This window comes from Notolabrus celidotus, chromosome 9 (assembly GCF_009762535.1).
Source record: "Notolabrus celidotus isolate fNotCel1 chromosome 9, fNotCel1.pri, whole genome shotgun sequence".
Taxonomy (NCBI): Eukaryota; Metazoa; Chordata; class Actinopteri; order Labriformes; family Labridae; genus Notolabrus; species Notolabrus celidotus.
In genome coordinates this window covers 16,316,894-16,339,443 of record NC_048280.1, presented here as the reverse complement: position 1 = coordinate 16,339,443, position 22,550 = coordinate 16,316,894, and the positions used below count along the sequence as shown (strand labels likewise).

Here is a 22,550-nt window from a genome sequence, read left to right as displayed (position 1 = left end):
CCAGAAGAACTATCCAAAACAGGAATAAAACATCTTCATATAAGTTCTTCTTAAAATCAATGACAAGCTCTTTTGTCTTCCCAGAGTTGATCCTTAGAAAATATTTTTTACACCATTTCTGCCACCACAAGGCTGTGCTCTGGGCTGTTATTATTGAGCATGGAGACAATAACAGAGTTATCAGCAAACTTGACAATGTGGTGTCCTGCATGTTTGCTCTGACAATTATTTGTGTATAAAATAAATAAAAGCGGGGATAAAGTTTCCGCACAGTATAAGAAATGTCCCCTTATGGCAGGGGTTCCCAAACTTTTCAGCCCATGACCCCCAACATATAGGTGTCAAAGACTCACGACCCCCCACTGTCTATGAGCAGTGGCTGTGTTTCCTGTTATGAATTAACCTACTGCTACTGATGCATTTGATAATCAACTGTTCACTAACCCTAAACTTAGGATTCAGCTTGCAACAAAGAAAGGCAGAAAACTCATTACATTATATTTTCAAGGTTTTATTTCAAGTTTAGCTAGTATTTTTGTCGATATATTTTACTGTAATGGGTAAAATGTACTATTTTTAGATAACTTTTGTCATTCAACTTTTTTTTTGTTTCATTTTTTCAGTATTTCTTTGTTCACCACAAGTTAATAAATTATATATAAGTACCAACAAAGAGAAGAAAACATTAATTAAAATACAAAAAAATACAAAAATAATAATAACAAAGAAATAATAATAATTAACAGTACAAACAAAAAGGAAGATAAACATACAAAAAAACAAGGTAAATAAAAAAATATACATTATTATTATTATTATTATTATTATTAGTAGTAGTAGTAGTAGTAGTAGTAGTAGTAGTAGTAGTAGTAGTATTATTAGAATTATTTTTAGATAACTTAAAAAAAAAACATTCTGGAAGAAGCATGTGGTCAGATTTTCTTTGAATATGTGCTTTTATTTTGAAAAATATACGCACCGGAAAAGATTCCTCATAGGTGCGGGAGCAAAGATGGCGGAAGAGGAGAGCCAGTTTGAAGAATTTGAGCAAATAGACTTTTTAAGAGACCGACATGTACGGTTCTTCCAGAGAACACTTCAGGTGTTACCCGAGAGATACGCCTCGCTTGAAACAACCAGGTGAGCCTCCCAGAATGAACAAAGCTTGTCTGGTGGATGTGTTTATCTGAAGAAGCTGACTAGCCTCCTAGCTAGCTGTGCATTCGTTTAGAAAGGGGGCTTAGCTTAGCATGCGTGAGGCTGTTTTAAAAAGAGGAAATAAAGGAACAGTAGAGTCAGACTCTCTGTGATACTTACTAGTTAACATAACGAGGCTATGTTGTATTCTTATGGTTGTAAGGACTCACGTAAAATGGACTGTCAAGCTAATCAGTCTCATTTCATATCAATTTAAGAATCATATTTCTGTGTGGCCCTGCAGCCTCAGCAGATTGAACTCAAGCAACCACCTAGTATTAGCCAATCAAGCTTTTTGATTTGATTTGATTTGATGTCTTTATTTCGAACGTGTAAAATTAAAATAGAAAAAAAACTTGCAAATAAAATTAAGAAATAGTTTTACAAACATACAAGTACAAAAGAAGAAATGGTTATACAAACATACAAGTAAAACATAAGAAATAGTTATACAAAAAAAAACAAATCAATCAGTTCCATTAGCAAGCACTGCACAGTTTTACTTTACATGTGCGAAAAGAAGTAGGAAGAAGTTCAAACCTATCTAATCCATCTCCTATCTTCATACTTACACCTACAATCAAAAGCAAACCCCTCTTGACTCTCAACACTTGTCCTCTTCCTTGTACCTCATGAAAATCATTTCTTTAAACCTCTTCTTGAACTGGGTTATGTTCTGACATTGCTGTAGCTCCATGTTGAGTCTGTTACACAGTTTTACACCACAGATTGAAATACAAAAACTTTTCCTTGTGGTCCGAACACTCACCATCTTTAATCTTAAATTCCCTCTCAAGTTTTAACCCCCCTCTCTTTCAAAGAACAAACTTTGAATATTTCCTGGCAGAGGATTTTTCCTTGCCTTATACACAACTTGTGCAGTTTTAAAATCCACAAGGTCAAATCATTTCAATATTTTGGATTTGAGGAACAATGAATTTTGTGTGTTCACGGAAATCAACATTGTGAACTAATCTGATGGCTCTTCTCTGTAGTACTGACAGTGGTGGCAGTAAGCTTTTATAAGTGTTTCCCCAAACCTCAGTACAGTAACTGAGATATACTGTTTTTCAATCACTGTTTCAACTTGGGCCTCTGTAACCTGATGGACTGTTCCATCAGGTGGACTGTTCTCCACACTTTGAACCACTTTGAACCACAGAATTGTTGCATAGCTCAGACTCTACTTTCATTTTTTCTGTGCAAATGATTCACACTGTTTTCTGTGTCCTCTTCCAGATTGACGATCATATTCTTTGCCCTGTCTGGTCTGGACGTGCTGGACGCTTTGGATGTGATTGATAATAGTTTAATGATTGAGTGGATCTACTCTCTACAGGTTCTGCCCACAGAAGATCGTAAGTCCTATTACTTCACACCTTTCACTCCAAAATACAACTCTAAACTTATATCAGGAGAAAATGAGTGTAATCACATTTGAAACACATAAATAGTCGAAGATGTTCAAGTAATCAACTATGTAACAATAAAAAATCCTACCTTAAAGCTGCTGTTGGTAGGAATGGTGTAAAAAACGTTACTTTTTTCTGCTGGGTTTGGAGAAAAGGTCATAATACCCATCGGTACTCATCGGTAAGTGGAGTAATTTGAGACTATTGCGAAATCTCTGCATTTTCCAATGCCTTTGTATCAAGCAATGTTATTATTCCCCTCGTTCCCTTTATGACAGACCAATCATAGCTAATCTCCAATCCTCTGTCCTGATTGGTTAAGGGGCGGCCCCCATGTTCTGCGCATGCTCGTTCCCTTGTCCTGTCGCGATGACGCACATATTCCGCACTGGCGGGCACATATTCCAGGATGAGGTAGAGCAGCCGTTGCACCAACCGGCCTTGATTCGCCAATGTACGGTCTTCCGCCTCCCTTCTCTGGCCCACTATCTCTCTTCTCCTCCTCAGCTGACGAAAGTGAAGCAGTATGTTTGTGTCCAGCTGCTTATTCAAATCTATGATCAAAATCAAAGCAAAAGTTGTACTTATTGTGTGGTCTTCCATGTAACCGAAAAATAAAAGAAGCAGGAATTGGAGTCTGTTTTCTTCCGGTAAACGTAAATATGTCACACCCGCCCCTGTCCAATCAGAACCCTTTTCAACCCCCAGACTTTAAGCGGAATTGAATAAAGACGGTTAAACGTGTTTTCCATGTAAACCTCAATTAGGAATTACTATTTCCATGTAAACGCGAAGGAGAATACTTTAATTCCGAATTATTTAATTCTGAATAATTCATTCTGAATTAAAAAACATCATGTAACTATGGCCACTGGCAAGAAGCAGTCCAAAAGAAGATCTGGTACTTGTTACACAGTGTTAATGGTGCATATGTCAGCTTGTAAAAAATGAGGGGCAAATGATCTTTATTGCTGTTATTTCGGGGTAGACACCAGCAGCCTGTTGCACCAGCTGTGCATAAGTTCAAACGTAGCCTAGTTTGAACGTAATTTCTCATTTAGGCTGGAGTTTACACTCTACTAACGTTTTGGGCGTTACACCAGCTGAGATAGTGCCAACATCAGCCTAATTTACAACTTAATTCTTACACTTGGCTCCTAGTAGGTGTAAAGTCCTCTGTAGCAGAGCATCGTTTTGAAAGGTGGGTTGATTTGGAGGATGAGGAGATACAGAGAGTTCTCCCAAATACATTACGTCATTATGGCAATGCATTTTCCGCGAGAGATTACATCCTTTTGAAAAAATACGATGACCAAGATTTGCACTCCCAAGTATTAATGTTGTAGTTGATCATTTTATCACTGGATGTCACTTTTATTATACACACTGTAGATTGTGCTGTTGGTCAGTTCTGAGACGATTAGGCACGAAAGATAACAATGTAACAACCACTGCATCAAAATTGGTGCTTTCCTCTGATAGGCTGCTGGAAATGTAAACGTCATATCTGCGATAGTGTTTTAGTTAGTTTGGACATTACCGTTTACTAGTTAAGATGAGCCTTACGTCTCTGTGGTGAAAGCAAACAGTGACAGAACTGAAGTTACAAACTAACTAGTTTCAACGTTTGGTTTAGGGTGGACTTAGCATCCTAACTTAGGACACAACTTACGCACAGCTGGTGCAACAGGCTGCAGAACATTTAGATATAAAAACTATTCAGTATCCAGCGTAGGAAGTTTAACTTGCAGGACAGGGGGTAGTGGGGTTTCTGGTGTGTGAACAACAGTCATGTCAAGAAACGCCATTACATGAGTTCATGTACAAAAGAGGGATGCTACTGTTGTTCTTTGTGTGGGGGGGGGTTTCTGTTGTGGGTGATGTAGTAATGGGATTTTCTTTCAGCAAACACAGTGTGAGTCTTTGATAACTTCAAAGTCTGTGAATTCTATCAGATTTTTTGCAACCAAACTCGGCCTCCAGGTGTCCCCCTCACCAAAGCTATCCCTACTCCTGCTTCTCTCTTTATTAAAAAAGTTTGACTGTAAATACTTAATGACTTGTTTTTTTTTCCCTGTCTCTAACAAGCCACTCTGTGCCATCTGTTAAGCTGCCCAGTCAGTTAATTATTCAAAACATCAACAGAAATCATGTCGGGATAGCCGTGCTTGGTTGGTCTCATTTATGCAGCTGCCATATGTTGGGTGTCTGGATGGTTTCCTGTCATTAGATGTGAAAATACAACTTAGGAGGCATTTTTTAATGTATCATCAGTGTGGAAGTACATTAGTAGAAGGGCTGTTAAGACTTTTAACAGTTGTTGATGGGCCTGTTGTTTCTGTCTAAGTGAGCACAGGTGGGTTAGATCAGTGTGCACCTGTTTTTTTTATCAAGCTAATATATGCAAAAAGTTGTCTGCATCTGTGCTGGGATTCTGTCTCTGGTGTTGTTGGAGGCACCATTCAAAATCAATAAGTGGTTAGCAGACAGTTTTGTTAGCATTAGTATGTTGAAAATACATGCACTCATGAACTGGCCTGCCTGCTTACCCGACCTCAACCCGACTGAGAACTTGTGGTCAATTATAAAGGAGAAAATTTACAGTAATGGCAAGAAATACAGCTCAAAAGAGCATCTTTTGGAAAGCCATACAAGGTGCAATTCACACAGTCAGCAGAGAAATCAGAAACTAAATCAGATTACCAGTGACCTCTGACCCTCACTGAAAGAAAAGGAGGTTATATTGGACATTTTAGAAACACTTTAGATTTGAAATGTTTTAAAGACTTTAACAGTTTTGTTTTGTATACAAATCTAAAGAAAACTGTTGTTTTTGTTAAAGTTTGAATAAAGTTGTAGTAAACATGATTATTTTCAATCAATAGAACATTAAAAATGGAGCCTAGTTTTTAATTTGCACAAGTTATGCGAGTGACCCGGGGAGTCCAGAGGATGCAACTTACTTGTTGGGCATTCACGCACACAGTTACGGTTAAAAACAGGACAGGTAGTCAGAGCGAGAGAGACCGTCTCAATTTAATCGTCCTGCAGCTCTGCCTCGCCGTGAGTGCACGCACCCGTGCAGAGGGCAGAGACGTCCACCCGATCAGTCTTGAACTTTATTACAGGGCGAAAGTATGGAAATCGCCTACTCTTCCACTCCCTCACAGTCACAAGGATGCGTTTAGGTACCGAAACATGGTACAATTTGATTTAACGTGAATCGGTACTCGGTACTCGGTACTCGGTAGTACCGACGGAATTCGGTCAGTACCTATAAAAGAACCAAATTCAGTACCCATCCCTATGTGGACCCGAGGCTTAAGTTGCTCTTATCACCAACTTGCATAATAATTTGGCACACTCATTTCTGCAGATTCTGTTCTTTAAAAATACAGCCAACGTACTTTGAAAAGCATAATTTGAACCACACCGTTGAAGAAATATATTCACTATCTGACTTCTAGACAAATTTGAAAACGACTGTTAACATAGTTTTTAAAATATTCACAAAAATGCAACTTGCATAATAATTTGGAACACGGTGTACACTAGCCAGGAAAAATGATGACGATGAAGAGAGGAAACCTGAGAACACTAATGTAAAAATAATCATCATATTGTAAGCCTGTCAGTCAAAAATGCTGATATCATGCGTGACACAGGTCAAATATTTTCTGCATCAAAGGATTTTGTTTATTTTTTGATGAATTGTGATATTTTGTTTTTAATAGAATGTGTTTCTACCATTGCCAGTAGATGGCAGCAGCTAGCAAAGGATCTATGCAGCACTTCGCTGAAGGTCAATGGAGCAAGACCTAGTTTTTAACACAGTTTGTCTTTGTCATGTTTCTCTCGATGCTAACTTCAATCTTCACCCACTCTCCTCCTGTGAATCTCTTCCAGAGGTTAACCTAAGTCGCTGTGGGTTTCGAGGATCATCGCACATTGGAATTCCTTACAGCACCAAGGTACTGCCCTTCCTCACACTAAACCCTAGTATGACCAAATATTCTGTCCAATATATAAGAATGTGAAGGAGCCCTGTCTGATCATTGTTCTAATGAGAGTTTGGTTGGAAGCTCATCCCTGTGTGTTTATCTCTGCTTTCTCATTTCCATCAGCAATCAGTTTCTTGAGATCAGGGCTGTTTGTGATTTACCAGTTTAATTAACATCTTCCCAGCAGCTGTATTATTGACAATTCTTTAATAGATGTGTAAGGGCATTACCACAAATCATTTTCTGCTCCCAAAAATACATTTAAGGGAGTGGAATTCGCCCAATGGTTAAGTTGTGTGCCTATATAGCGGGCGACCTGGGTTTCGATTCCAGCCTGCGGCCCTTTCCTGCATGTTATTCCCAGTTTCCTGCGCTATCCACTCTCCTCTCCTCTGTCAATAAAGGTTCAAAAGCCCCTAAAATATAACTTAAAAAATACATTTAAGCAGTCTAGGTGGCTAAATACTTGATCCTTGCATTTTATCTCCAGATTTTCTTTTTTATATACCGTTAAGCCCAAAATTATTCATACCCCAGGTAAAACTTTTATTCAACCAACAAGTTTTTTCTTGATTGGAAATGACACAGCTGACTCCCAGAAGGTAATAAGATGATGATGTACAAGAGGCATCATTGTGGAAAAAAATATTTCTCAGCTTTTATTCACAATTGAACAAGAAGTGGCATGTCCAAAATTATTCATACCCTTTGCAAACTGTCACAGTGTGGGAAAATCCAAAGTTCTATACCATTCTAAAGAGTCCAAGCAGTTCTAAAGCATCCTAATTACCCTGATTCATTGGAACAGCTGTTTTAATGAACTTAACAGGGGGAAAGCAACAGCTCTCTGAAGTTGCTTTGTTGACAGTCATGTTTAAGATAAAGCATTTTGGATGCTCACAAGTTAGGAAAGGGCTATAAGGCCATATCTAAATGTTTTCAAGTTCCAACAACAACATCAAGCAGTCTGCAGAGAAACTTGGCCTTGGGCACCAGTGGACATTTCAGCACGACAACGACCCAAAACACACAGCAAAAGTTGTGAAGAAACAGTTAGCAGACAATAACATGAACGTTTTTCAGTGGACCAGCCAGAGTCCGGACTTGAATCCTATTGACAGTCTATGGAGGGAGCTGAAGATCAGGGTGATGGCAAGGAGACCCTCCAACCTGAAAGAGTTGGAGCTCATCACTAAAGATGAATGGGCAAAAATACCAGTGGAGATATTCAAAATGCTGGTCAGCAATTATAGGAAGCGTTTGAAAATAGCCAATAAAGGCTTTTCTATTGATTATTGAGAAGGGTATGAATCATTTTGGACATGCAACTTTTGTTCAAATGTAAATAAAAGCTGAGAAATATTTTTTTCCACAGTGATGCCTCTTGTACATTGTCTTATTATCTTCTGGGAGACACCTGTGTCTTTTCCAATCAAAAACAAACTTGCTGGTTGAATAAAAGTAACTTTAAGTCAAAATTTGTGAGGGGTATGAATGATTTCGGTCTTGACTGTATATATACCAACCACATTGAGATGTTTTTTCTTTGCATAGCAGTTGTATGAATAACAAAATAACTACTTATTCAGGGTCCAGGTGTGGCCCATCCTTACGACAGTGGCCATGTTGCCATGACCTACACTGGACTGTGCTCCCTGCTCATACTGGGAGACGACCTGAGCAGGGTTAACAAACAGGCCTGTTTGGCTGGTCTAAGAGCACTGCAGCTGGAGGATGGCAGGTCAGTGAACACATAAACAAGCGCACTCACACCCTGTTTTACGCTGCCACTTTCAACCTGACTCAAAACACCTGAGGTCATGTGGGCACTGGCTGTCGTGATTTGGACTGACATCAACCAACGTTTGGTGCTACGATGGTGTCACACACACACACACACACACACACACACACACACACACACACACACACACACACACACACACACACACACACGCGTGCACACACACACACACACGCACAAACTCACTATGTCGTCCTTCTCATGTCTGACTTATAGAACATTCATCAAACATAAATGTATTCTGAGCTCAGTCTTTCAGCTTGTCTGTCCTCTTCTGTTCTTGTTTTTAGTTTCTACGCAGTGCCAGAGGGAAGTGAAAATGACATACGGTTTATCTACTGTGCAGCCAGTATCTGTTACATGCTGGATGACTGGTCAGGCATGGACATCCAGAAGGCCATAGAGTACATCAGAGGAAGTTTGGTAAGTCAAATTTTCCAAAATGGAATGAATTGAGGTAAACTATGGTGAGATTAAGATTTTTACCACAGTCCTGTTTGAATGAATCTGACTCCTACAGTAAATCCCACACTGCCCTCTAATGGTGCAACCTTTTCCTGAACCATTCAGTGCAGCGTCTCATCAGTTGAATGGAGACACCCGGCCACCCACTTTCAGTAGGTGGCACTCTGCCTGGAAATACTTCATTTATAATAAATGGGAGAGTTAGAGCAGTGCATGATGGTCTTAAAGCTGCAGCAGAGGTTTTTCCACCCTACCAGGAGAAAATCAACCTGTTTGAAGTTTATGATGTGGCACATAAGAGATATTTTTGTCAGACTGTTGACTGATGTTTTACTCAACCTGTACTTTAGCCTCAGTGTTTGTTTTTCCTTCAGACATGGGTAAGACTCATCAAAGCAGCTGGTTGAGGTATTGCCCTCTCAAACTTGCTGTCATAGTCTTGTTGATAATTAAAGTCGGAAGCAGAGCAGAGAGATTCTCCTGTTCATCTTTGAACTTCTGCTTATTTTAAGTTTTTTAATGCAAGAATGTGTCTTGACATAGCTCCCTTGTTGAGCACATTTATTATGCACAGGATGTTTTTTCTCTCCCATATACAATGAAATGACAGAGGAGAGGGGAAGTGTGAATTGTGTCTGAAAAGTATATTTATCCACTTACCGCATGATAGTAGGTGAAATCCCAAAATGTCTTTGGCAAACGAGTGTAGTTGTTTGTGGATATGAATATAGAGAAACCACCAGATGAAAGAGGATTGTGTGGAAGAAGCCCAAAACTGTAGACAAGTTAACCAGCCATCCCAAAGTTTCACTTACATTGAATGATTCTGGTATCAGTGTACCATCTTTATTCTCATGGTGTGATCAGACCAGACAAACAAGCCGACAATGACTCCGTCTTCTTTGTTTTTCCCAATTCTGCCATCTGTTTTTGAACGTGTGGATTTCTATAGGAGCTGCTTTTAAGGCAGTTGTTTTACATGAAATTGCTTTTAAAGTTTTAGACGTTGTCAGGGCAAGAAAGGTTGTTACTTCTTATAAGCATTAGATGAAACTTTTATAAAACTGTTCGAGAATATGTTCACATAAAACCTGGGCTTTACCACAGCTCAGTGGTAAAACTGGTCATCTCTTCACTGGAAGGTTGGTAGTTAGATGTCAGCCACTGTAGTCCACAGGTGAAAGTGCCCTTGGTCAACCTCTGATCTTAACAAAATAAAACCAATGCAGACCACTAATGTTCCTAAGTGTCTCTTTATGACTGGCTCCTAAAGTTCAGGAATCCCCAGTTAGACCCATGGCTCATTCTTCTATTCATGGCACATGTAGGAGATTATTTTATAAGTCATCTGTTTTTATTATGCTAAGCTAAGAGGGGTGTAGCATGTTGGTTGACTAGTTGGCGCATAGTAACTGTTGACTCCAGGAGGCTCCACCATTTGGCCTGTTTCTAGATGAATTGAAAGTGATTTGGAGTCACCGACTACACTGGCAACTGCCACCATTTGGCTTGAGACAATGAATAACGTCACTTACAGCCTGCTCATGTTTTGTACAGTCTGTGGGCAACACTCTGATCTAGGTGGCGTTGCCAGCAGTGTGCATATGGGTGTTGGATTAGTCATTACAGATGGACACTTTGTATAGCAGCCTCTGCCATCAGTTTATGAATGGGTGAGTGTGACATGTAGTGTAAAAGCTCTTTCAGTGGTCTCAAGACTAGAGGAGCACCATGGAAGTGCCATCTATTGACCATACTGATTAGTTGGTGTACTAATATTCAATGTTATTTAGATATAAAACTGTACACCTTTTATTCAAATAATACATTTTCAATCAGTAGTACATTTTTTACTACAGAGACTTGTTTACAAAACAACAAAAATATTAGAGAAAGAAGAAAAGATGAAAATACAAGTTAGCATGTTAGTCAACTTAAAGTCTGGTTAAAACAGCTGAGTAGATATTAAGTTTTGCTTTGTGGTGACATCTTTACATTCAGCTTAAATTATGTCTTGGATATCTCTTTCCATACTTGGATTTCTAACCTGTCATTCAATATTATAGAGCATATTATATTATTATATGCTCATAATTTCATGTTTTTTCTTGTTCTTTCCACAGTCTTACGACAGTGGGTTTGGCCAGGGGGCTGGGCGAGAGTCACATGGTGAGTATGAAAATGAAATGTTAACGTTTTTTGAAATGTTAACGATCAATTATCGATTAATCAATAAAAAAAAAATTGTACATAATTATTGTTATGTTAAAACGATGCCAAATACGTTTTTTCCACCAAAACTATAGGCTCATATAGAAATATTCTCTGCGGACATAGTCGTATAAAGTGAAGGCTGAGACTACTAACAGAAAAGTACTTCAGACTCAGTGTCCAGTTTACTGTTTACTCGTTCTTCTTAAGAAAAATAAACATGTGTATTCAGTCAGGTGTCAGCCGGGAGCCCAACCGGGTCACAATCAGTCCAGCGGCAAAAGAGCCCAGACGGCTCTGATGTACCTGGTCTGCAAACATAGCATACTAGCAACTCCCACCAGTCTGTTGGATTTGTATCTAAAGATGGGGAAATGTCCTGTTTAAAGTCGTCAACCTTTGTGTCGTTGTTGGCAGCAGTTGTGCATTGATCCTCTTTAAAAAGCGGAGACCTGACGCACAGCCGCCAGCCACGCGTCTCTGCTGTGCACAACACCTTTAACAGCTGATTCACATCAAAACATGCTTTAAATTTAAAACACCTCCCTGATAGAAGAGTGTAATATGAGACCACATGATGTCTGTTCCACGTGACAGAAAATTGAAAACAAAAATGCGTGTTTCAAGTTATTTCTTAACAATCAATTAATCAGGAACTGATTAATTGTGTACATTCCTAGTTTTAATGCTTCATACTTTGTTAATGATATCAAATATGTGAGTTTAAAGGATTTCTGCACACCAGGGGGGCAACCTCTCAGGTCAATGATGAAAATTATAAATCTGCACATTATTCCCCCTTGACTAGTTTTCTGTTTTAAGGGTACATGGTTCCTATCCAATCAAAGCATGTATGAATTCACTGGTGATGTTATGGTAGAGAGCATGAGAGTGGTTATGGGACTAACTGGTTTAAAGGATTAGCCAATAAAATCCATCTCTGCAGATGCATAATCCCACCCCCACTCAAATTAGAACCTTATTATTGTGACACAAAAGCCTTCCTCCTACACACACACATTTGAGAGCACGGCTTGGAGCCCATCCATAGTCACCTTTTGACAAAGTAAAGCTAGCATTTTGTGTTTGCTTAGTTACAGACTGTAAATTGTTCATTTCCGTCGGGGCGATAAATTCAGTGTGATTACAGGCTGCATTGAATTTCTGCTCTGCATGCCAGCCATCTCTGTGTCTGAGGGCCAATCATACATCAGTGCAGATATACAGAAGATGCATATTATCCTTCCAAGCGTGTGTTTGTACAGCATCAAGACCTCCCACGCTTTTAACATGTGCAGATTTTTACACTGCGTGGTTCAACATACAAATCACACTCATTAATTTCCTCTTCCTGAGATTATGTGCTCTTGTTTTCTGAAGAGGAAGAGCGTCTTTTTTTTTGAGAATGTACCCAAGGAAAATTCCAAATCGTCAGTTTCTGTGTATCCTGTTTTAGCTTCAGAGTGTCTATAATTGTGTAATTATGACACCGGTTGTTAGAGTAAGTGGTTTTTGATTCCCCACCTTTGTGTTTGATCTAGATTTATATTTATCCCTGTTGATGCCCCTTTGCCTCCAGCAGATAGAGAGCATGAATGATTAGAGACAAGTGCAAAGTGCTGGCAGATTTACACGCCTGACCCACAGACTTCCTCACACCTTGTCTTTGTGTGCCTCCCGCTCACATAAACACAGATAAGCAGCCAGAGACGGGGTTTAAGAATGAGTTATAGGCATGGTGATAGTTTGAGCAGTTGACAGGTTGTAGAGAGTGATGGATAGCTGCTGGTTGTGCCTGTTGCACTGATAACAGCCTGTCATCAATCTATGAGCATGCTCGTGACTGTTTGAGTCTATCTGTAATGACACTCTGCATTCAGCCCCTAAGTATAAGGTACTGCTGGAACCACTCCCGATATCACCCCACTGAAATGTCAAAAGATGCACTTTGAGTGCTGAATTTTTCTCAGAGTCTTGACTTATTGTGCAGAAAAGTGTAGCAATACAGGTGTTCTTCAAGTTCATATGAAACATAAGGAACCTCCAGGTTTAATTACTTCAAAATGAGACGGTGAGAGTGGCAACATGCTATCAAATACTTAGTTTTAAAGAGCCCACACACAGACACTTGCTCTGTTTTCACTGCAGTGCTCTATTATCATCTAGATGTCTGTCATCAGAACGTTTCAGACTTTTTAATTGTAACGCTTTGTCGGGAATCACGAGCCACTTTAACTCAAGTCATCAGTGTAATGAATTCTTCCACCTCAGCTGTTTATAACGCATGTCTCTTGTCTCTTGTGTGTCCAGGTGGCTGGACGTACTGCGCGATAGCCTCCCTGTGTCTGATGGGCCGCCTGGAGGAGGCACTGAGTCAGCGGGAGCTGGACAGGATCCGGCGCTGGTGCATCATGAGGCAGCAGACTGGCTTCCATGGCCGCCCCAACAAACCTGTAGATACATGCTACTCCTTTTGGGTTGGAGCTACACTGGAGGTACAGGGACACAGATATGCATTCACACACTCCTGCATGCATTAACATGTTTACTGCACTTAATTATGGTACCTATGATATTTCTCTCTGATAGCCGGTCGCCTGCTTCCTGTCCCGCTACGATCTCTGTTTACTTTTCCACAGTGATTCAGAGCTGTTATGTTAATGTACAGCTGATACATGTTGCTGTTTATCATACAGACATGATTACATGAAGAATAGAGAGGAGGAGATTAAATACACGGCCGGCGAGTGGCCGATGTCCGGGATCCCGGAAGTACTGTAAATGCGGGAAATACAATGCGGCCAAGCTGACCAATCACAGGGCTTGCGGTCTGCGTCGGCTCTACAGGGAGTTACATTTTGGAGGAAGTGCACGTCAGCTAGGTGCGTAGGCCTCAGCGTAGGTACGGGAGCTACGCAGACCCCCAGTGTAAGGTACGCCGTTGATTCAACGCAGAAGTATAAATGAGCCTTAAGCCGGTGTTTCTGTTGGCCACTTCAACATGTTCAACATGCGGGAGGGGGCGGGTAAGTGTTTATGAGGAGATCCACGGGTGGTGCCACGAATGAGCGGTCCCCAGAAACATTGCCCCAGACAAATGTTCCTTCTCCTCATGGTGTCAGCATTTCAGTCACATGTCAATTTCTGCGATATTCTGCGTTTAACAGTAGATTCCGTTTTTATTGGCCAAATCCGCGATTCCGTGAACGCGGAAATCATAGGGCCCTATTAAAAGCACAATAGCATGTGCTTAAAATTGTGAAGCATTAGCAGTGTACATCCTTGCACTGTCAAATCAACCGAGTTAATCCCCCATATTCACAAACACACAACATGAAGAAGTGTGAGAAAACCTTTCAGCATGTGGGTCATTACTCTGCCAGAGGTACATACATAGACACATGATCTAAAAAACTGTGAGTGCAACTGTGAACTGCTATGAGTAAGCCAAAGAGACACGCACATGCACACTCTCTCTCACTCAGAAGAAAACACAATGTACAAAAACTGTGAATTTCTGGGTCAAAGCTGTGCCACAGGGGCAGATGTGCACACTCATACAAAATATTTGTATATGGTGGAAGTGAAGTATAGCAAACACTATGGCTGGATGTTCTGTCCTCTTGTACCCTTTAAGAAGGAGAATATTAAGGGTTGAGTCATTCATGATGTAATTGGTGTGCTCTCAGATGTCATTGTAAGACTTTACCCTGCTTAATTATTTTCTCCACACTCTCCTCTCTTTCTCGTCTCAGCTGTTAGATGTGTTCCAGTATACAAACTTTGACAAGAACAGGAGCTTCATCCTCTCCACACAGGATCGGTTGGTGGGGGGATTCGCCAAGTGGCCAGACAGTCATCCAGGTAAAAACGCTGACCAAGGTCATCAAATATCATGTAAATATTAAGACCCTACACAAAAAAAATCACATGTTTTTTTGTATAAATCTGGTGTCAGTGTCTGCCATAAAAGTAACACAATCCCATGGACATTATATTCCTTTGAAGGCAGTGGGGACAAATAGCACGTGTAATGTCCTATGGTGGAAACAAATACACAAATTATCTCTGTTTATTTTTCCAGTAGCTTCAAAGATCTCCCATGAAGTACAAAAGATGGCACATCTAAGCAGTTTCGATGTCTTTTCATTCTCTCTTTGGGCTGAGCAGTTTCTACCCTGCCCTCCACAGGTGCAGCGAGGTTAGGGTGGAGTTGCAGGTGGCAGTTTTAAATTGAGATCAATGGAAACGCTCTGGTAACCCTAAACTTCTGTGGCGCACTCGGTTCTGTGTGTGTGTATGTGTTCCCGCTCACCCATGTAATGTGTAATTGATAAGGCGATTGTTCGCCAGTAGCCCGAGGACAGAGGAGATCTAGCGCCTCACATTACAGGAGCAAGGCAGAGTAGAAACAATGAGGCAAACAGATGCTGTGTTCACAAAGCCTCAGAGATACTACTGAACAAAAGAGAGTTTGAGGAAATAAAAGGGACTCTGTTGCAGTATGGTTACAGATAATATTGGACTTGTAGAGTGCAGTTGTGTACAGCTACTGATGTCCAGAAACTGGTTTGAGAAGATAGGAAGGTAACAATAACGTAGAACAAAGGAAGGTGCTGCCTGTTTGTGAAACAGATCTGGACCAAATGTACTTTGAAAATTTAACGCCGCCGGGTCAAAAAAGGAATTTGTTTCCTATTAGGAAAATCTGGCATTATGTAAAACCGGGAAGGTTTAATTTCAGCTCAGCTTGATTTGAGTTTCAATAGAAGAACTTTTTGTCCTAAATCCAAGATACAGGTAAAAAAAATTTCAACTGATGTCTGGTTGGTCAGAATAATGAGTACAGAAACAACCAAGTGATAAAGCACACATATTGAAAGAATTAATTTTGGCCATCACTCTAAAAATGTGGATTATTTTTTTTCAAAGGTGAAAATCCACGATCACATAGAGCAGTAAACAGCTGATGCCACATGCAGGTCCTGCTCCGTACTTTTCAAGAGCTGTTTTCCTTTCAGCAACATGTACCTGCTGAACAGCTCAGCTGAGCTCTTCTCTTGATTCAACTTGACACAACCAGAAAAACAACATCTCAAAGAGCCTGATCCTTCCTGTGGCCAGGTGTTCTGCGTTAATGAATCGGCAGCACATCGGTATGAGTAAAATATGTACCTCTCTTTTTGAAAGAAGTGAGTTGTGGAGCTTTGGTGATTTCGGCTCAAGCTTTGAGAATAAGTCCTCTAAGTTCTGGTACACTCTGAACTCTTGTGGCATTGTTTTCCAACTCAGCAAACAGCTGAGTTTGCCAAAAAAGCTCTCACTGTACTGCTTGGTGCAAAACAGCAAACAGATCCAGTAAGCTGACAAACATTGAGGGGAATTTAGCAGGACTGTTAGAAGGTGAAGAGCAAGAGTTTTTACTCAGGTGGTGGGGGGAACCAAAAATGGAACCAAAAGAGGGTAATTGTTGGATTCACATTCCTCATTGGGAGAGTCTTGATCCAAATAAGTGACGATTTTTCTCAGTATCATCTGGGTGACTAATAAGAAACTGATTGCGAATTATTTTACCATTACAATTTAAAGGTAGATCATATTTCAGGGTTGTGTTCACAGCTTGTTTTCCACTCCAGTATTTTGCAGGTTTGTATGACAATCCTCAAGAACATCGCAAACATGAACCGTTTTGCTGACAATCAATACAAAACACAGAGTTCAAAACAGCATGACTATGGACTCAAATTAAGCAGCTCCTTTGGCAACAATGGGCTCTAGTCCACTATAGTTAATCTTTTGCATCCAAATTTTCCAATTCATTGATACAATTCCCTATTAATCGGACCACAAGAGAAGTTCTGATATGATATTCTCATAATGATCATAAGATAAGTGGCTTATAGTCCGAAGTGCATTTGAATTACACTTAGATATAACATTTGTATGATTTTTCGTGTTTTTTTGGTCTCGATAATTTTCTGCAATTTCTTTTTCGGAATTAGCTGTAATGCACAACAGTGTTTTTTCAATATGTCTGATCTTAATCTCTCAAAAAAAAAAGTACCCATCTGAATCAGGCCTCGCCTAAACCTTGGGTTCATGAAGACATCCTGTATACGTCTGTCTCTGTAGTCTTCTGTCCAGCCTTGACTCCTGATTGATGCAGCTAATGTTGCTGGGATTGATTCTGAAGTCTGTTCCCAATCATCTGTCATTTCATTATAATTCAATTACTGCTCCATTTACTTGCCTGTGCAGCTTTTACCATGGTCCCATGGGAGAGAGGGGGGTCATGGGGCCGTGATATGTGCATTATTTATATCCTCTTGAAGGGGCAAGATAGCAATAACAATGCTGCTGCATAATGATTTTCTTTATGGGAAACTGTTGTTTTATTGATTCAATAATGGAACACAAGGTGACAGAAACATTTTCCTTTTCTCTCTGATGAAGTCTACTGACCTGTCACATGCAGGCGCGTCTCCTGTGGTACATGTCACAGTCTCTGATTTCCTTTCTTTCTCTTCCCCTCCTTTCTCTTCACCCATTCTCACCTTTTCTCTCTCATCCACCAGACCCCCTTCATGCCTACTTAGGACTGTGCGGCCTGTCTCTGATCGGAGAGCCCAACCTAAGGAAGGTCCACCCTGCTCTTAACATCACCCAGAGAGCCTTTCAACACCTCCAGCAGCTGCAGCAGACATGGAAGGACAGCGCGGGCAGCTGCAGCAGACAGCACTGACAGCAGGATGTTCCACAGCTTGTCTGTCTCTGGACAGGTTCAGTAATCAGGCACATCTAACAGTAGTCTTTGAAAGGCAACTGGACTAATGCTGTGTGTGCTAGAGACCGTCCATCATTCATCTGAGAAGCCTCCTCATTTCAGGAAGGATCAAAGACTCCTGTTGTTTTTTTTACATAGAGCTGTCCGTGTAAAGCGACTTTTTGTTTAGCAATATAAGCCACACTTTTTTGCTGCCTTTTTATTAGTAGACAGTAGGGAATTATGGTGTGCATCGTGGATTGTAGGAGTAAAAATATGTGCCAGAAAGCCAAATTTGAGTCGCTGGAGACTTGAGGGAAATAATCCTGATGCCTCAATTTTGTGAAGTTTTCTAGATAATGAAGTTTTAAAGCGTTATGCTCCTTAGCCTCATCTTCATAGTAGATAACACAGTCTTCTGTAAAACTATCATAGGATGATTAATAAGCAACGCCAGAAGTAACATCTCAAAGTATACACTTACTGTATAACAGAATTTGAGGGGCCACTAGCTGCAGGCTTGCAGTCTAAATTGTATCCTTGTTTATCAGGAAATTTTTTGGCAAAAACACATTTTTCATTTTTCATAAATATCCTTTAATCTGCAGAAAGCAACCACACTGAGGCATCTTCCTCCCCATACAGAATTTCTCCTCCTTGCACCCCCATCCTTATGTTTCTCTCTGAAACCTCTTCAAAGCCCGAGCTCTCCTGTCCCAAAGGTGATATCGAGCTGGCAGGTAAACTCCTGACTTTAGCTCCCTGCTGTTTCACCACTGCAGGCTTTGTTCACCCATCAGAAGAGATTTAAATGATAATGCAACCACCGGGGTGAAATTAATGGAAAAGGCAGCAGAAAAACCACCTTAACGGCCAAGGCGGTGTTTTAGAAAATAGAATAAAAATCATACTTGAAAGAAGATTAGACGATGAGTTTAGTTAAAGGCCTTATCGTTTCAGATCCAAGATAAAAGTATTTTACTCTTCACAGTCGTCCTGAGGCCAAAAGAATAGGAATAGATTAGGCCTCTTGAGGGACGGAGGGGAAAATCCCTTCTTTACTGCAAGGTTTTACACATCAGTTTCAGCCACAGATCCACTCCTGACATCCCCTGACTCCTGAACCCTGGACCCTGAGCTGCTTTCCTCCACCAGCTTCCATCCTCCCTTTAAGGCATCATCCAGCCTGAAATCAATAAAAAAAAAAAAAAGATGAAACAGTTGCATTGTAACTTGAGGATATGTATTCTTTTGAGCAGCTCTGAGAACTGACTTGTTATTTTCAGAACACAAAGGATGCAGGTCAAAAACAAAGAACAATACACATGAGCAAACTTTGCCACTGAAACAATCCAACGTGCTTGTCACTTCCTTTTGAGTCCCAAATGCTGACTTCCACCTAGATAGGAGTTTGTACACCTGGACACCCTGGAGCAATACTTATTGTCTGTGCAGATGTCCATACAGTGACCCTACGCCTTCTTTTCCTGAAGCTGTGCTGAAAACAATAAATTCAAATCTAATACTGTCATAACATGAGGACAAAAGTAATTCTATAAACGTCAGCCTGCTCCACTTGCCATAAGTGCTCCAAGCAAGCAACATTTCCAGCTTCACAGGTTCCTGCAGCCCTTTGCTAAAGCCACACCCTTTCATTATTAGGCTGCGTTCACGGAACACACCTGCTCCCTGCGATGGCAAGTGAAGAGGAGATAATATCATAGCAGGTTAGAAATGCTGTGGCCTGTCTGCAACATGTTATCTGCGTGAGTCCACCGTGTGACTGGGTATAAAAATAGTAACCACCTCCTGTGTTTTTCTCCCTCCAATGTCTGAAATGAAGCTGGCCTCGTCTCCCTTCCCGCCAAGTTGGCCTCATTTTTCAGGCGTAAAAAGCAGAGCGGGGAGACAGAGGAAAGGAGAGAAGAGGGGAGGAGAGGTGAATAAATAAATAATTTGACCCATCTATTATTGAAGTAAACTGTCAGAGGCTAAAATCTCCTCTCTGAAGCCTGACCAAACATCCAGTGTTGTTTAGCTTTGTTTTGGTGCAAACACATAAGCTGTTCATCCACTTATTTATTCGTCAGTAGTGCATTTTTTGTCATTGTTATTTTACCTGAAACAAAATTACTCTTGCGGACAACTTCCCATCAATTTCTTCCAAAACAGATTTTGTTAGTTGCAGTAAAAGATGTAGTATTCTCCCCTTTTGGAAATGTCTGTCTTCTTTGGCGTGGTCACATTCAGCCATTTCAAACAGCAATTATTTTAGAAATATTAAATCAATTTATATTCAGGTGTCTGATGTTTCTGTTACATAGCTATAAAATAACCTAAATCTGAGGGATCCTGGGTAAAAAAAAAAAATGCACTGAAAGAAATCGACCATGTCTCCAGTTAATCTCCTGAAGTGACTACTCATACTGCTGCCTTCTGCTGGGATCTGTTGTGTACATAATGAAAGAAGATTTTTCCAAAAAACTTGACTCTGAAACTCTGAAATGTGCCTCATGTAACATTGTCCTGTGTCGCCGCTCTCTGCGTGAACAGCGTGCCTAAATTAGGCATAGCTTTGCTGTAAAGAAAGGCACTGAAAATAACCTTTATAATCATCCAGGAAGTGAAACACCTACTCGGCAACAATTTTTCCTCCCTCTGTCTTGTAGAGTTCACTTAACCAATCAGACGAAGGCTTACTGGTAAAGGTCATTCTACTGGATGTCTGATGTTTTTTCTAAAAGGAGGGATGAATTAATTCATACTGAGCAGAAGCCATGAATGCTTACTCCACTTAAAACAGGATGACAGATTGGATGGATGGATGTGCCTCTCTGCAGGAGGAGGCTGCATTAAGCCGTTGTTATATTGCAGCTCATTTTTGCTTCATCACGCTGTGGTCATTACCCACAGTCCCACAGCATGAAGAGAGGGGACAAGGCTTTGCGCTTTTTAAGCCAACTGCAGTGAAAGCTGCCCGGACGCTCAAGAGAATTACAATTTCCAAAATGCCACAAATGGACGACTTGAACACTTGCTTTGTCATCAACTAATATACATACTGTTATAAATAATGTAACAATAAATGCAATTGAATTTATTTTTTCTATGCTTTGTAGAGCTATTGAGTGTAGATAAATATGTAAATGTCTATAAATATGTGACTTCTATTGTGCAAGTGCTCAAGATGAAAATCATGTTTACAGCTACAGCTATGATCCTTGAGATTGTTAGTGGAATTGGAAATGCAAAAGTTGATACTGGATGTATCATGGCACTTCAGCTTTGAATTTGAGGACAGAACCGTTGATTTTAGCTTGGCAGTGCACACTGTATTTATGGTGAATAAAAAGGCATACTAACTTTTTCAATACTGTGCGATTTTGTGTCTGTCTGACCCTCATGATTAAACCTTAGAACAGGACTGCTTCTGGTGTAAAACTGTAAGGCTGCAGGGTTCATAAAACTCAGGCATTTTATCCCATAAATGGACAGTGGATGAATATGCTCACTGTCATGGTAATGCACCTTTTAATTTGTGACATGACATTTTGTCCTGAGGGGAATGCTGAGAGGGGGTTTACCTCTGGGGTTGATGCTTGGTCTCAGTTAGTAAAAGGCTGTCCATCAGATGTTTGATCAATCTTATAAAATATAAAGGTGAACCAACTAAGAGAGGTCAAAACAACTGAAACCAAAATCATACAGAACTACTCTACAAAATATTGGAAAATCATTTGTATTTGTTATTTGCTGCTAAAAAAACAAATGAGACTAATAACCTTTAATTCTTAGGGAAGAAATTCACCCTTTGTGGATCTTTGGAGTGTACTGAGCTACTTTTCCGGCTCTGAAAAAGCTGTCACATCGATGTTAATGTAATCAGTTCACTCCTAAAGTTCACATCATTCACCCAAACTCACAGTGACTGCTGTTATGATGAGAAAATTGCCTGATTGGCTTTGGTGATGAGTAACATCTGGATCAACTTTACCAACATCGGCATCATTAGAATAACAAATTCATTTTTGGCACGTTATGTGTGCCATTAGTCTCAAGTATTGATACTTATGCAAGGAAATGGTGTTGAGAATCAGAGGCTGAAATTGTTGTTACTAATGGTAATATAAAAAAAATTGCATCTATTTCTGCAACCCATTTGCCCCAGGTCAAACATGTGGCTGTTACTTTAGTGAATGTACATTCTGTGTATTTATGTTTTCCCAGGGTTCAAGTAGGTGTTCCTTTTCAGATGGATTCAGCATGTCAGGAGCCCAAGGCGAAGTAATGATAAAAAAGAAACATGAGTGCTGTATGAATACCTCCAGTAGCAGAGTTTCTGTATGAAAGACCTTTATTTCTGTAACGATAGACTGTGTGGCTGGATGACTCAAAACCGCTCCATTTTTAACTTCAAACATGACAACTGGTCAGCATGTTTCCTAATTTGCCCCAATTGCCTTTAATTTCCTTCTGCAGCATGTATGAGTGGAGCTTCAGAATAACAGCCTGATGAGGAATTTGTTTCTGCTCATTGCTAGGTCAGTGACTAAAGCACAATTAAAAGGCCTGGGGGAAGGGAGTTTAACTGGCTGCAGGGCACACATGCAAACACACATATAGCGTCCCAAAGGGGAGCTGCATAGCACAGACACAGACATCACTATTGGCACAGATTATGTAATATAATACTAGAA

The 22,550-nt window shown here is 40.3% G+C and overlaps 1 protein-coding gene across 1 annotated transcript; it reads left to right on the top strand.

Moving 5' to 3' along the window:
- Positions 1-960: 960 nt before the first annotated feature.
- Positions 961-21,224, top strand: pggt1b (protein geranylgeranyltransferase type I, beta subunit). Its single transcript, XM_034691782.1, has 9 exons — positions 961-1,140; positions 2,437-2,555; positions 6,516-6,580; positions 8,200-8,351; positions 8,705-8,837; positions 11,003-11,048; positions 13,401-13,585; positions 14,846-14,954; positions 17,666-21,224. Exons 1-9 carry the CDS (start codon positions 1,013-1,015, stop codon positions 17,830-17,832), a joined length of 1,104 nt encoding a protein of 367 aa, XP_034547673.1. The 5' UTR covers positions 961-1,012; the 3' UTR covers positions 17,833-21,224.
- Positions 21,225-22,550: the final 1,326 nt, after the last annotated feature.

Coding starts and splice junctions, on each gene's coding strand:
- pggt1b (XM_034691782.1), top strand. CDS start 1,013: ATGGCGGAAGAGGAGAGCCAGTTTGAAGAATTTGAGCAAATAGACTTT. Junction 1,141..2,436: donor GCCTCGCTTGAAACAACCAG/GTGAGCCTCCCA, acceptor GTCCTCTTCCAG/ATTGACGATCATATTCTTTG. Junction 2,556..6,515: donor GGTTCTGCCCACAGAAGATC/GTAAGTCCTATT, acceptor AATCTCTTCCAG/AGGTTAACCTAAGTCGCTGT.